The 13,265-nt window shown below is 35.9% G+C and overlaps 1 protein-coding gene across 1 annotated transcript in view; it reads right to left on the bottom strand.

Moving 5' to 3' along the window:
* Positions 1-12,724, bottom strand: part of LOC106920499 (complement factor H-like) — a 32,173-nt gene extending 19,449 nt beyond the window's left edge. The window contains exons 1-13 of the mRNA XM_088007520.1: positions 12,606-12,724; positions 11,775-11,869; positions 11,478-11,666; positions 10,068-10,164; positions 9,450-9,523; positions 9,190-9,369; positions 8,915-9,094; positions 8,160-8,219; positions 6,861-6,899; positions 6,665-6,703; positions 5,516-5,560; positions 4,734-4,788; positions 897-1,016 (exon numbers count right to left, since the gene is read on the bottom strand). Coding sequence (XP_087863646.1) covers positions 897-1,016; positions 4,734-4,788; positions 5,516-5,560; positions 6,665-6,703; positions 6,861-6,899; positions 8,160-8,219; positions 8,915-9,094; positions 9,190-9,369; positions 9,450-9,523; positions 10,068-10,164; positions 11,478-11,666; positions 11,775-11,832 — 1,136 coding nt within the window. The 5' untranslated portion in view covers positions 11,833-11,869; positions 12,606-12,724. The remainder of the gene's footprint in view (positions 1-896; positions 1,017-4,733; positions 4,789-5,515; positions 5,561-6,664; positions 6,704-6,860; positions 6,900-8,159; positions 8,220-8,914; positions 9,095-9,189; positions 9,370-9,449; positions 9,524-10,067; positions 10,165-11,477; positions 11,667-11,774; positions 11,870-12,605) is intronic.
* Positions 12,725-13,265: the final 541 nt, after the last annotated feature.

Here is a 13,265-nt window from a genome sequence, read left to right as displayed (position 1 = left end):
CAGAAAAAACACTTTTCACCCTTCATGTTAATTACAAAGAAATATATATACACAATTAGACAACTGCCTCCAAACAATATGAAATCACACTGATTTGAAGTCATTAATTTGATAAATAAGTGCAAGCCTATCTGAGATAACATTCAATAAAAATGTATGCAACCACAGAAAATTTTAAAGTTCTGCTACTAAAAACGTGTTGGCATTGTTGCGATGTAAAGGGAAAACTGAGTATTACAGATGGGGAAAAAAAGTGGTTTTGTTATTGACAATATAAAGCCAAACAAACAAAGAAAAACAACATAAAAAGAAAAAAAAAGTCCAATGGTTGATACTGATAAGAACATAATTTAAACTGGCAAACTGTTTATTGCAACTCAAACACACATACATACAAAGTAAAGCATTTGATTTTTTTTTTGCATACAGGCACATAGGATGTAACTTTTCTAGGCACTAATTTCTGATCTGTATAAATAATGAACTTTAAGACTGAGAGGTTTAAACCACCAGGAGTCTTTTCTATACAAATACAAAAGCTCCCATTAGCTTTACAGTGACAAAAGACGTGAAGATTTTTTTTAATCAGGCCAAATATTTCTGCACAAACAGAAAAGTTAAACACAATGTGGAAAATTAAATGTTAAAAAATGCTCCTTTTACTAGATTAAGAAGATCCCTGTAGCTGTGTCTGAAGGCCAGCTTGAGCTGTGCTCTAGTGCAAATATTCCAAATCAATGTCCAATCAATGTTTTACTTTTTTGGACATTATTGTCCAAAAAAATTCATGAGTATTAGAAGTGACCAGGCACTTGAAACATCAAGTGAGAATAGATGTCATGTTGTCTAAATTACAGGCCGACTTCTCTGCAGAAGCTGATTTCTAGAGAGGAGTTTAATGAGTTCCACATTTTTCTTTGGAATCGTCTTCATTCACAGTGGTCTGGGGATAGCCCTCTCCACAAGGCATCATCTTCACATGCAGGAGTTCTGGTCCAACAGAAGAGTGACGCTCACTAAAGAAAAAAGCAAGAGAGAAATGTAGCCAATCACTTTCTACAAAAATTATCAAACCTACAATGAAGGAAAACAATGTGCTGAACGTCTGAGTGAAGAAAGCTTTCCCAGGATACCTGGTTACCTACAGTAATGTGAAAGACGGAGAGAAAAACAGAGCTGAAAGTTAAAAATATACAAACAGCCACAACATTAAAATCTCAATTCCACATTCTAAAATAAGGCCTTTTTAACACCACCTACCACAGCCTCTAAATATTATGTGATGTCAATGGGAATTTGTCAAACACTTCTTACCAGAGCTAAAAACACTCTGGGGTAAGGTGTCCCAACTCCATAATCAAGTTCAGCTACATCTGAATTACAAAGCCATCAAAAAGATTATTTCAGTAATTCAATTAAAAAATTGAAACTCGCATAGATTAATTACACACATAGTGTAGAGTTCAAAGCGCTAATTTAATTTATGGCTCAGTTAATGACAACCTAAAATTCAGTTTTCAGTTTATTTTAATATTACTAAGACCAACAAAAAGGGAGCGTTTAAAACAAGCCTTTGTATGAATTACTCCGTCAGAGCAGCGTGGAAAGCAGACGACGAGTCTGTGGCACTGCTGAGGGGTTCAGGAAACCTCAGCAGTGGTTTTAATAGTTTAATTACCACAGAGGAAAGCATCAAGTTCTCTAAAATGTCCTGTTGGTCAATTGTGGTGACTGGAATTTATGAAACAGTTGATTTTCATCTACACTTGATATGACTCTGCAAACCATCACTAACTGTGATAGCTTCATTTTGGGCCTGGTAGTTGCTACCTCTAAACTTGAAAACCTTTCCTTCCACTTAATTTTAACATTTTGCTTTGATACATCATTGAGTTTCTTTAGCAACGATATGTTGCTAAAGAAACAAGTTACTAGTAGCTTGGACTAGTAACAGGATAATCGAGCAGAATTACATAGGAAGGCAATAATCAGACTAATATTCACATAAATTAATACAAATTAAAGCCTGGAGAACACCACTGTGTGGAATGCATCTCTATGAGTTTTATTTTTTGAAATTTGTTTCTGAAACCTTTTTGATGATATATCTAGTATACATCTGTAGACTACAGGGCTTACTGCAGAAAGAAAACCCTGTAAATGATTTTAGTGTTGTGGCTGATCTGTGCATTTATAGAGCTTCTCATAAAATAATAAAAAAAACCCGTCTCCCAACAATACCATAATTCACCTGTTTAAATACAATGTAATGAAATAAAACATGTTCTTTCTCATCATGCAATCATGTTTTTATTAAACACAATTGTTGTTGGACAACAATCTCCTTACCGAGAGTGGTACATCCTCGTCAGCTTTTGCAGGATCTTTGACAGTACGGGTTCGCCAACTGCTGTAACCCACCAATGACTGGTCAATATCACTGGTTAAATATATGCATGAAAAGGCGACTAACAAGAGTTTAGCCTGCTGAGACCTCCTGTAACATGCAACCTGAGGTCCAAGCAGGGCAACACCCACCACCCTGTGTACTGCTCATCTAAAGAGACCACCAACACAAACAAGTGCCAACCATGCAGCCATTAACACACAGCGCACCTTAAAATAATCACACCTTAAAATAATCACAGTTGTCTTGTTTTTACATGAAGATTAAAATTATGATCAGGTTATTTATCCAAGCAGAACAGAATCAATGTTTGTAACTTTCTCCTGAAAAAAAAAAGATATGGGCAAAATCAAATTCAATAATGTGGTAAAGTTTGAAGTGTCACACCCACAGCGAAGACGTACTGTGTATGAAAACAATACCTTCTTTTTTTCAAGTTAAAAAGAATCATTATCTGAAGAAAGTAAACACTAAATGTATTTACAAACAACCTTAAACATTATACAGCTAGTAACAGAAATGATTCACAAGCTAAATTAAACACAAAGGATCAAAACTAATTTCAAAATACTTTGAAATTTGGTACTTGGTTAGAAGTTTTAAAGAAACTCCTATACAGCCAGACAGTCATTATAAATGGAAATAACTTTCATAATGTCACCTCCTAAGATAATGGCCTGTGTCATTTTCTGCCAAAAGTGATATGCATAAATAGATAAATAAATAAATAAATAAATAAATAAATAAATAAATACTTTTGGGTAAAAATAACTTAAACATTATTTTAGGAAGGTGACAATATGCAGAAACATATTGAAAATCCAATTAACAGCCAAGTGAAGTCCCAGGAAAATAAAAATAAAAAAATAAATCGCTGTTCCACTGAACACTGATGATTTATGAATTATTGCAAAGTTAGCTCCCAAAAGAAATTTGTGGTGGCTCTGTGATGTACAATCTTATGAAATAATTGAAGAAGTATGCAAATGAGAAAGTAATGGATAAACCTTTCCTTTGATTGTTTATTCAGGTTTGGGTTTGCTCTTTGAGACTAAAAATAATGAGGCTTCATTATGTAGACACAGCGTCAGCAGCAATTAGTCATTTGTAGGTTATTTGGTTTAGGGTTGAACATAAAAGAATTTAATGCTTTTATTAATGTAGCATAAAACATTTTTAAATGCCATTTAAAAATATCTAAAATTATGTGCATCTCAGTAAATTAGAATATCATCAAAAAGTTAAGTAAAACCTTTGTATAGATTCTTTATATTATGGCCATATGTTGGCGAATCAAGAAGAAAATTGCTGACATGACAGAGAGTCGGACATCCTCTACAAGGTAGGGAAGACAAAAAGTTATTGCTAAAAAGTCTTGCTATTCCAGAGTATGCTGGAGACTTTAACATGGAATTGACTGCATCCATGACACAGGTTAGAGCTGTATAGTTTCTTGTGCTAAGCTCCCGAGGCAAAGATAATGTCAGAAGTACAGGCTAAGTGAAAAACTGAGAATACTGCTCAGTGGCTCAAAGTGCCTTTTCAAATAAAAATAAAAAAGTTCCCCAAGAGCAAGAGTGCAGAGGCTCAGAATCCAAGTTTATTGAAGTCCAGTGTTTGGTTCCCACCACCAGTGATGCTTTTGGAAGCAGTGTCATTCAATATGGTTGGTTCACTCAAGTCCAAGTTTCAAATCCAAAGTTTCTGCTGTCATACATCACAAAGCACTTTATGTATCCCTCTAATTACAAGCTCTATGGAGCTGATTTAATTTTCCTGCAAGATTTTAGGCCCATTTTTATCTGATAAATGTAATCTTTAGAAATTACATAATAGCAACATACAAACACTTGAAACACACTCAGTATGTAAGGAATCTACATCATTAATTACTCTGAAATTATGTTTTCACTAATATTCTATTTTATTGAGATGCATATATATATTGTATGTAGAGAATTCTCAGTGAGACCCACAGCTCTGTAGAGGAGAGTTCCTTTTTCATTGCATATAATATAACAACATCAAAGCTTCACAAGTCTGTAAAGTAGAGATGGGCATTGCATTCCCAGATCAGTAGTTAGGCAAAATCTGTAAAATTTGAATTACAGGACGTTATAATGTCATTTCTTCTTCAAATCCCCATCCCTACTTCAAAGTGCAAAAACAAAAAACCCTTCATCATGCAACGTCGAGAAAGTTCAGACAGGAAGCAAAGGCACACATTCAGACTGTTAATGGCTGGGCTGAGGAAGGACAAAAAGCAACAGACAGACTCCAAGTTCCATAAAGCGTTAGTTTACACAGATATAAAACAAAGATTTACCGTTTCTTTAGGAGGCAAAATATAATAATGCCAATGATGAGGATGATGCAGATCACTATTTTGATGAAAAAAAAAAAAGACATTGTGATGTTTGGAGAGTTTCTGTGTGAGCTTTAAGAACGGTCCTGAAATTTAATCACTGTTTTTCCCCCCCAGCAAATTAAACAGAAAGCTCTTCTTCAAATTAATTATAAAAATCTGCCAGTTGGAAGAAATGATCTTGATCTATTTGAGAAGCAGACACCTAACATAATTTCTTTAAAATAATTTGAGAGCAACTGGCACCGAGAAAAAAAATAAATAAATCAGCTGTTCAAGTGTTAACCATTTGTAGAAGTTCTCGTAACAAAAAATCAATATCTATACAATAATTTGTCAAAAAAGTACCTTGTAGCACTTCACTATATATTATATTTTATTGGCAAATAAAATGCTATCTGCCAACAAGCTACTGTGTTAAACAAACAAAGGCAAATCAACACAGAACAGTTAAAAGGTTAAAATGTTAAACTCAGTGTTAAATGAATTCAGTTACAGCAATCACTACTGATCAGAAAACTTTTTTTCTGTTTTGGGAGCAAAATGCTAAAAGATAAAAATAACTTCTGCAAAGTGGGTAATTTATTAACTAAGACATTCTAGGTTATTTTGACCTTTGTAGAACTCCATGATCTGTGTTATTATAGCAACACTGTTCATTTGAGGTCACACTACTTTTGAAAAGGGCTCACATAATTTGTGTTTACTGTTAACACGCAGCTCAAGGATGAGGATAGACTTACCAACTGCAATAATAATCCATTTCGGAGAGTTCTGGTCACTCTTATCTAAAGAAAACCAAGAAAAGAAAAATAACAAACAAGAGACAGAAGAGAACAGGAATTAATTTGAGGTTGCATCTTTTTTAGGAAAAAAAAAAAGCAGCTTTGCATCAGGTGATACAGAGCATTGTTTGCAAAACCCAGCAGTGTTTTTTAACTCTTCTGGAGTTTGTACATTTATCTTTACAGTGTGCGATCAAAGTCACATTCCTTCCTACTGTGCAGAAACTTAACAGATAAAGTTGATTCTTACTATTAAAGATAACAAGCAGTAGAACAGCAGTAGGAAAGCTGCAACATGCAGTGCCTCCCCATAGGCGATTATTGTGCAGAGCAGTATTGCTGGTTTCTGTGTTGTAAAATAAACCTGAGATTTCTTAAATGCTATATGGATGAAACAGCCAGACGGATATCATAAATGGTAGCATTCGCAAGAAAAGAAACATCAGAAAAGCTACGACAAGAAGAGCAATCAGGATTCTGATGGTAAAACATTTACACAGATCATGACTACCACTACAATGTTTTTTGTCATCTGTTTTTACTGTTTGTCTGTTCGAAATAAATAAAAACCATTACATCAAGTTTAACAGCATTGTCATTTTTAATAAACAATGCTAAACCTTTGATGTGTGGTCTATGATAAAATTCAAATATTGATGGGGACCCCCAAAGGTCTGGGGGTCCTAAGCAGCTGCTTAGTTTGCTTTGCCTTAGCCAGACTTTGTAGTCATCTCGTTTCCTGTCAAACTCTGGCGCTTTATAAAACATTAAATAAGTCAACATTAGCCATGAAGATGGAGCAGTGAAAGCAAACTAATAAACATAAAGCGGCACTGAAAAGTTGTAAGGTAAAGAAATCCCTGAGAAAGGGCAGCAATGTAAAATCTTCTGACCTGCTTGGTGGTCCTTCCTTTAGTTCTGGTCTCTCCACCAGACACAAGAAGTCAGATGATACTGCTTATAGCAGCTTTAGCGAGGTTAGCACTGATTTAATTTACTAACCAATATATTTTTGTTGCTGTGGCTGTTGAATATTATTTACACAGCACTTTAAAAAATCCTAATGTAAGCTTATTTTTGTCAGCATATAATCTGCGTTCCATTTACCTGGGGAGTTGGAAGTCGGAGCTTGGGTGGATGTCACACCTGAGGTAACAGTGTTGCAGATAACAGTCAGCGAAGTTAGTATTTCAACATGGCAAGTAGACACTGCCTCCAGTCGCACCCTGCTCTTGACATATTGGCTAAAATCCTCATATTTGTCCAATTTTTTTTTTCAGCATATAATCTGTGTTCCATTTACCTCGGAAGACTGAAGTCGGAGCTTGGGTGGAAGTCCTACCTGAGGTAACAGCGTTCCAGATAACAGAGGAGTTACTATTTTGACACGGCAGGTAGACATTGTGCGCAGATTGTATTAATGAGGGGGTATTATGTAAAATTGACTTCTTTGAGATTTATGTCTTATTATATTATTCCCTCATCTAAAATCAGACCTTGAAGGTTGTTTTGATTTTTTAATACATGTTTGAGAAATCCTTGCATCTCCCATGGCAACCAATCTGAAGTGCACAAACACTCAATCCCACAAAGTGCCACCTATTTCCACAAAACTTCTCCTAGCAGCTTCCCCTTTTGAGTTTTCCCCACTCCAGACTAGCAGCAACATCAATTAACAGATTGCATCATGGTGGAACTACAAGTTTGCTGAGCTCATCATACAAACTACTTCTCAGGCCAACACTCCTAAGTACGTTTGTTAACGGTGGAGTGAAGGACAGAGTAGGACAGGGGTGTCAAACTCAATTTCACCGAGGGCCACTTCAGCATATTGGCCACCCTCAACGGGCCACATTGACGGTACAAATCAGGAGTGTCCTCCAGACTACAACTTTTAGATGCATCCCTGCTAAAATATACCCCAGACAAAAGGTTGACTTCCCTCATTAGTAGCAACTCAGTTCTGTAGAGGCTAATAATGAGTAAATGATCCAGGTGTGTTAGAGAAGGAAAGCATCTAAAGTTGCAAAATGGTATCTCTGGAAAACTAGACTGGGGCACCCGTATCATAAATAAATAATGGTAGGGGTGTAATATATGTACATTATAGACTTTACGCAAAAATTTAGTCTCGGAGGCAACTGAAATCAATTAATAAAAAAAAATCCTTTCTAAATATCATCTCATGGTCTCTGAACTAAATGCGTCTTTCTGACCGGGAGATGACGAAGAGTTATGGACCGGACGCTTTGGAGCATCTGGTTAGGAAGTCTGAGTTTCTCTCACTTTCAGAGAGAAATGTCCGACTTCGGGGAGCGTTTCCAGATCCAACTAGAGACTTGGAATTTCTGAGTTTGAGGACAACATTCACTTGCTGCTTTAAAACTGCATATTTAACCCATTAACAGGTAACATGATGACTGGATAATTAGTTATTCTCTTCCCTTTAGTGGTCATGATGACATACCTGAGCAGCATGATTTTTTTTTTTCTTTTTATTTGAGCAGCTACAATATCGCTCCCACATTTGCATCGCTCCTATCTATATCATATTGTAAAATCAGGCATTTTTCACAAGATACATGTAAGTTAACATTCTTACCTTTAGGTTTTTTTGTGGTGGTAGCGGGAGTAGCAGTGGTGACAGAAGGTGGAGTTGCCCCTGAGAAAAACAAAGAGTGTAATAAGGAGAAAATCATCTTGATATCAATAATTCCTGATATTTAAAATAATGAAAGAAATATAAGCTGAACAGACTGGAATTCAGCATCTGAAGAAATGACTTACAAATACATAATCAAAAAAAAAAAAAAAAATCTTTAAACTTTGAAATCTGGAAAAAAGGTCTAAAAATATCTTACACAATTTTTCCAGACAGAAAAAAGCCTGTCACACCCCGTGCTCAGTAAAATTATCGAATCCACTCATCTTTGCCTAAATTCAACTTCAGATGAAGTCACATGTCAAGAAGGGGAAGTGTGATAAGTCAAATTTCCTGTTCATAGAAAAAAAAAAAACTTCTCCACAAATTCTAATTAGAAATAGTAATTAAGAAATTATTTTAAGTAGGAAATGTAAACAAAATATCAGTACCACATAATACAGCACATTATCTGAAGGATGCAAACATAGAGGACTGTGGCAAATGATACAGGTTTACGGGTGTGGGGTCGGTTGGACCCCATATGTAAACACAAGGGTTAATTGATCAACAATTTACCAGCCCCAACTGCCACACGGCAGAGCCGTCACAGAGTCACTTTTAAGGAGCTTTTTTCATTACCATGTAGGGAAATTAATGTTCAGATTATGATGTGCATTATTTTATTAGTGTTTTTTTTCCCCCCACATACTTACTTTTACATTCTGGTAACGATGGCGACCACTGGTTATTTATATCGCATATCACAGTAGACGGGCCATACATTATGTATCCAGGTTTACAGCTGTACGTCACTGTAGCCTTGTGTTTATGTGGAGGCCGAGAACCACTTTCATAGACAGCATTTTCAATTACAGGATCTTTACATTCAACCTCTAAAAGCGAAGGGAAAGGAAATTATTATTGTCACAACAGTAATCAGTCATGATTTTGTTATCAAATTTGAGACTAAAAACAGACCAATACTTACTGACACAGGTTGGAGGAGAAGGGGAGAATTCCCCATCATCAGAGCAGATTGTGTCTGTTGGTCCATTAAGTACAAATCCTGTGTAGCAGGAGTACCGCGCAACTTCTCCGAAATTATAGAAATCTTTGTGTGGTTGAAATACGCCGTTTGCAACTGGTGCTGGTGTGGTACACTGCACCGCTGCAAAACAGAATTAAGTTTTTCATATTTCAGATCCTTTCAACCTTCAAGAAGCTGAGATGAACAAAAAGATCACCAACCGTCACATGTTGGTAACCTGCCAGACCATCCGTTGACTTCGCATCTAAAACTCGACCTCCCGACCAGCATGAAACTAATGAGTGGAGAAATAAAAAGCATTTATTTTAACAACACTGAGACAAGCAAACAGACCGCTGTCTTTATTTCACAGCAAAATTAGCAAAAAGAAAATGCTGCTACTTGCAGGAAATATTTCAGTAATTATCTTAGTGGAGCATGCTACTGTCTGTTAATCTGGGAGAGGATACAAGGCCAATACCACACAAACTGAAATCCAACATTCCACAGCAAGGCAGATTATTAGCGAATAGAAAACACCTAGAATCGTTTCTAATTAGCCTTACGTTTTTGAAAGTCAAGCTGTGCAACACACAAAGCTCCATTTCAGACGCTACAGGTTTTTGGTTTGCATGAAATTACCACTAAATTCTCTGACAGTATATTTAGAAGAAAAATACCTATTTTAGTATTTTTTTATATTCTTCAACGGGTTGGTTATATATATTTTTTTCAGACTAGTTTTACATTTTGTTTCAATAAAAGCATTACATCATGACTTCACTGTTTACATACACAAAAGGTGCACTCTTAGATAAAGTTATACTTTTGTTACTAACCCTCGGTTACAAGTGACCGTAGCTGTATCACCAAACTCATTTCCGTCATAATTAACTTCACCATGAGGTACCTCACCCAAAGTGCCACAAGATTTCCCTGGAACAAGAAAAGGGAACAAAATTACACTAAATCTACAATTTATTGGACACTGCTACTAAAAACATGTGGGGAAAATATAGTAAAGTAGCATTTTATAATGTTAAAATATAAAGGCGCTTTTGCACTGCACGGAACGGAACGGTACGGAATGGTTGTGTTCGCATTACAACTTGCGACCGGTGTTATAGATCAACTGGTGGCTAAATCAACTGGTGGTGGCAGCTGGAAAAGACTTATGTTTTTGTGGGTGTGGCTTTTTAGGACCCCTTTACCGAACCAGGAAGTAAACAATGCAATAAGCTTAAAGAACTACAAATCTTTGCAAAAATACTATCCGATTCCGTAAAACAACCACTAAGATCTCGGGAATAACTAATTAGAAAGACTTTATTGGTCTAATATGGTATGTTGCCTTTTATTTAAAAGTTCATCTGCAAAACCATCAAAATGTGTAAATTACGTAGAACTTGTCCTGACTTATGTGTTGCTTCAGAGGTTGAAACTCGTCAAAGGAAGATCGAAATAGATCTCGATGTGGCATGAGCAGATCTCAAAGCAAAGATTATTCCCTGAAAGCCGACATAAATGTTGAAGAGCCTTGGGATTAAAAATGAAATGTTTAAAAAGATCGACTGGCTGTGTAATTTTTCCACATATTCCTCATATTATGATATTTCAAATAGGTATAAACAGAAACTATAGCGAAATCTTTTTAACTGTTTCTGTAACGCTACACTTTATTTCCTAGCTGTCATTGATTGTCATATAACGGACACACCACACTTTAAGAACCAGGCCTGGATTAATTGGTGGCACTTTCAGAATCTCAGTTCGAGTGAAGATTTTAACCTGTTTCTGATGTAAAAGTATATAAGACAATTGTTTTTTTCAGCGATGTCTCATATGGTTGAGAATTACAGTCACTTGATGAAAAGAATAAAGACGAGAAAAAATGTCAACCATAAGGAAGAAATGACACTGCCACATAGATCTGCGGTAGCCATGTCTTCTGTAAATGAGCTAGGAAATAAAATGTAACATTACAGAAACAGTAGGAGGGGTCCTAAAAAGCCACGCCCACAGAAACACATCAGTCTTTTCCAGCTGCCACCACCAGTTGATTTATAACACCGGTCGCAAGTTGTAATGCGAACACAACAGTTCTGTTCCGTACCGTTCCGTTCCGTGCAGTGCGAAAGCACCTTAAGTGTTTGATTTTTGAGAATACTACAATTTCAAATTGTGAGTAAAATTATTCTACTGTTGTATCATGGAGAATTTCATGGTGTGTTTTATTAAATAATACTCACTTTCACATTGCAGCCGCACAGCACTCCATTTGCCAGCAGTGCATGTGATAGATGCAGATCCTCCAGCAGATGTGTAGCCGGGATCACAGACAAAAGAAACTTTGCTCCCATCTGGAAATGTTTGCTGGGTAATGTAGTCATCCCTCAAATTCATGTGGTCTCCTGCAAGAGGTCTGGAGCAATCTTGTGCTAGATTTTTTACAAATTGAAGAATTTGTTGAAAAGATGGGCATGAGAATTGAAAGTGCTTCAATTACTGTCAGGTTGCGCATGCTCCGTGTCCCCGTTTGAACTAACCTTGAGCAATTATGGCAAAGCCAAGACTGCAGAGTATAAAGACAGCTGTAATACCCATGGCAGGATCTGGGACAGTAATCCAGTGACAACAGTTTCTTTCCGGGAAAAGATGCAAGCAAATATAAACAAGAAAGTGGTTTAAATAAAACAATCGGACAGCAAGCTCTAAATGTTTTAAATACGAACAATGACAGCCATACAGTGTCAATAATTGTCATGATAGACTGAAGATTCGGTAGAAACCAAAACCAACTGTGTTACTAACGTATGTTTAAATGAAAGAAAGCATCCATTGTAATAATTTTCCATATTTCTGAATTGTACTCCAAGCAAATTTTGTTTTTATCACCAAATCAACTTAGCGTCTAAAGAGGCAAAAATGCCTATAATATTTTTACATTTCAGAAAAACCAGCTCGACAAGCAACATCACGCAAAAGAAGCACAGCAATAAACCGAGTTTTAAAAGAAAATAAGTGGCTTGTTTATTGTGTAATATCTAAACATGTGGGCGTTAACGCGTCGCGGAAACGGCCTAAATTAATCCTAATTTAGCTTCAGTTTCACTGTAATGCAAGCCGAAGTTGCCAAAATGTCCATTAATATTGAATAATACAGGAAAAAGTACACCAGACAGTCTGAATCGGCTGTTTATAAATACATATTTATATTCGATTAAAAAAACGTACCGCGTGCGGCTAGCTAGCTGAATGTTAGCTAAACAGACACCATCAAACATAACTGAAACAAACCGAAAATTACTGAAAAGTACCATTCTTTGCTCTTTTATGGATTAATCTAAAATGTTTAGAAATAGTAGATTCGGACTTACCAGCTTTAAACACCTCCGAATCAAACACGAAGATTCATTATGCTAGTGGACACTTCCTGTTAGTGCACAACTTCTTTTTGAGGAGGGCGTAGCCAGAAGTGACACATTTACTGATACGCCATTACGTATGGATGATATGCAAGTACGTATGGCATAACTTAAAGTTGTACAAGTTAATTCAGTTTTAATAATTTGATTTTTAAGGCAACACGTTTGCATATTTTTTTAAGTAAGGTGAACTAATAGATTCTACAATGCACTTGCACATTTCATTTACTACATTAAAAAAGTTGAGTAATTTATACATTAATTTATACAGTAATTTTACTTAATCTGCTTGATAAAATTAAGTTAATTTTACTTGGATTTTATTTTTCATGTTAAGAAATATATACATACTTTAAACAAAGAACAGTCCTGCCTGATCAACATAAATAAATTATGCAAATATTTTCCTTTTTTTTTTTTTAAGTAAACAGAAAGTAATTTTATCAGTGTAGATAACACAAGTGTACCTGAGGTTAAGGAATGGCTTTGTAACCCCCTCTGAACAGAGGAGACAAATTTGTCTTTCTTTTTTTAGGTCAGGACATGATTTTGTTGTACATTTAAGGGATTTCTTTTAGTGATTCTAGTTCTGGTGGTAATCAGGCCTGAGTG

The sequence above is a fragment of the Poecilia mexicana genome, unplaced genomic scaffold (genome assembly GCF_051168715.1).
Source record: "Poecilia mexicana isolate PSO_F unplaced genomic scaffold, ASM5116871v1 scaffold_7, whole genome shotgun sequence".
NCBI lineage: Eukaryota > Metazoa > Chordata > Actinopteri > Cyprinodontiformes > Poeciliidae > Poecilia > Poecilia mexicana.
Note: the sequence above shows the minus strand (reverse complement) of the source record. Positions and strands in the feature narration are given on the sequence as shown.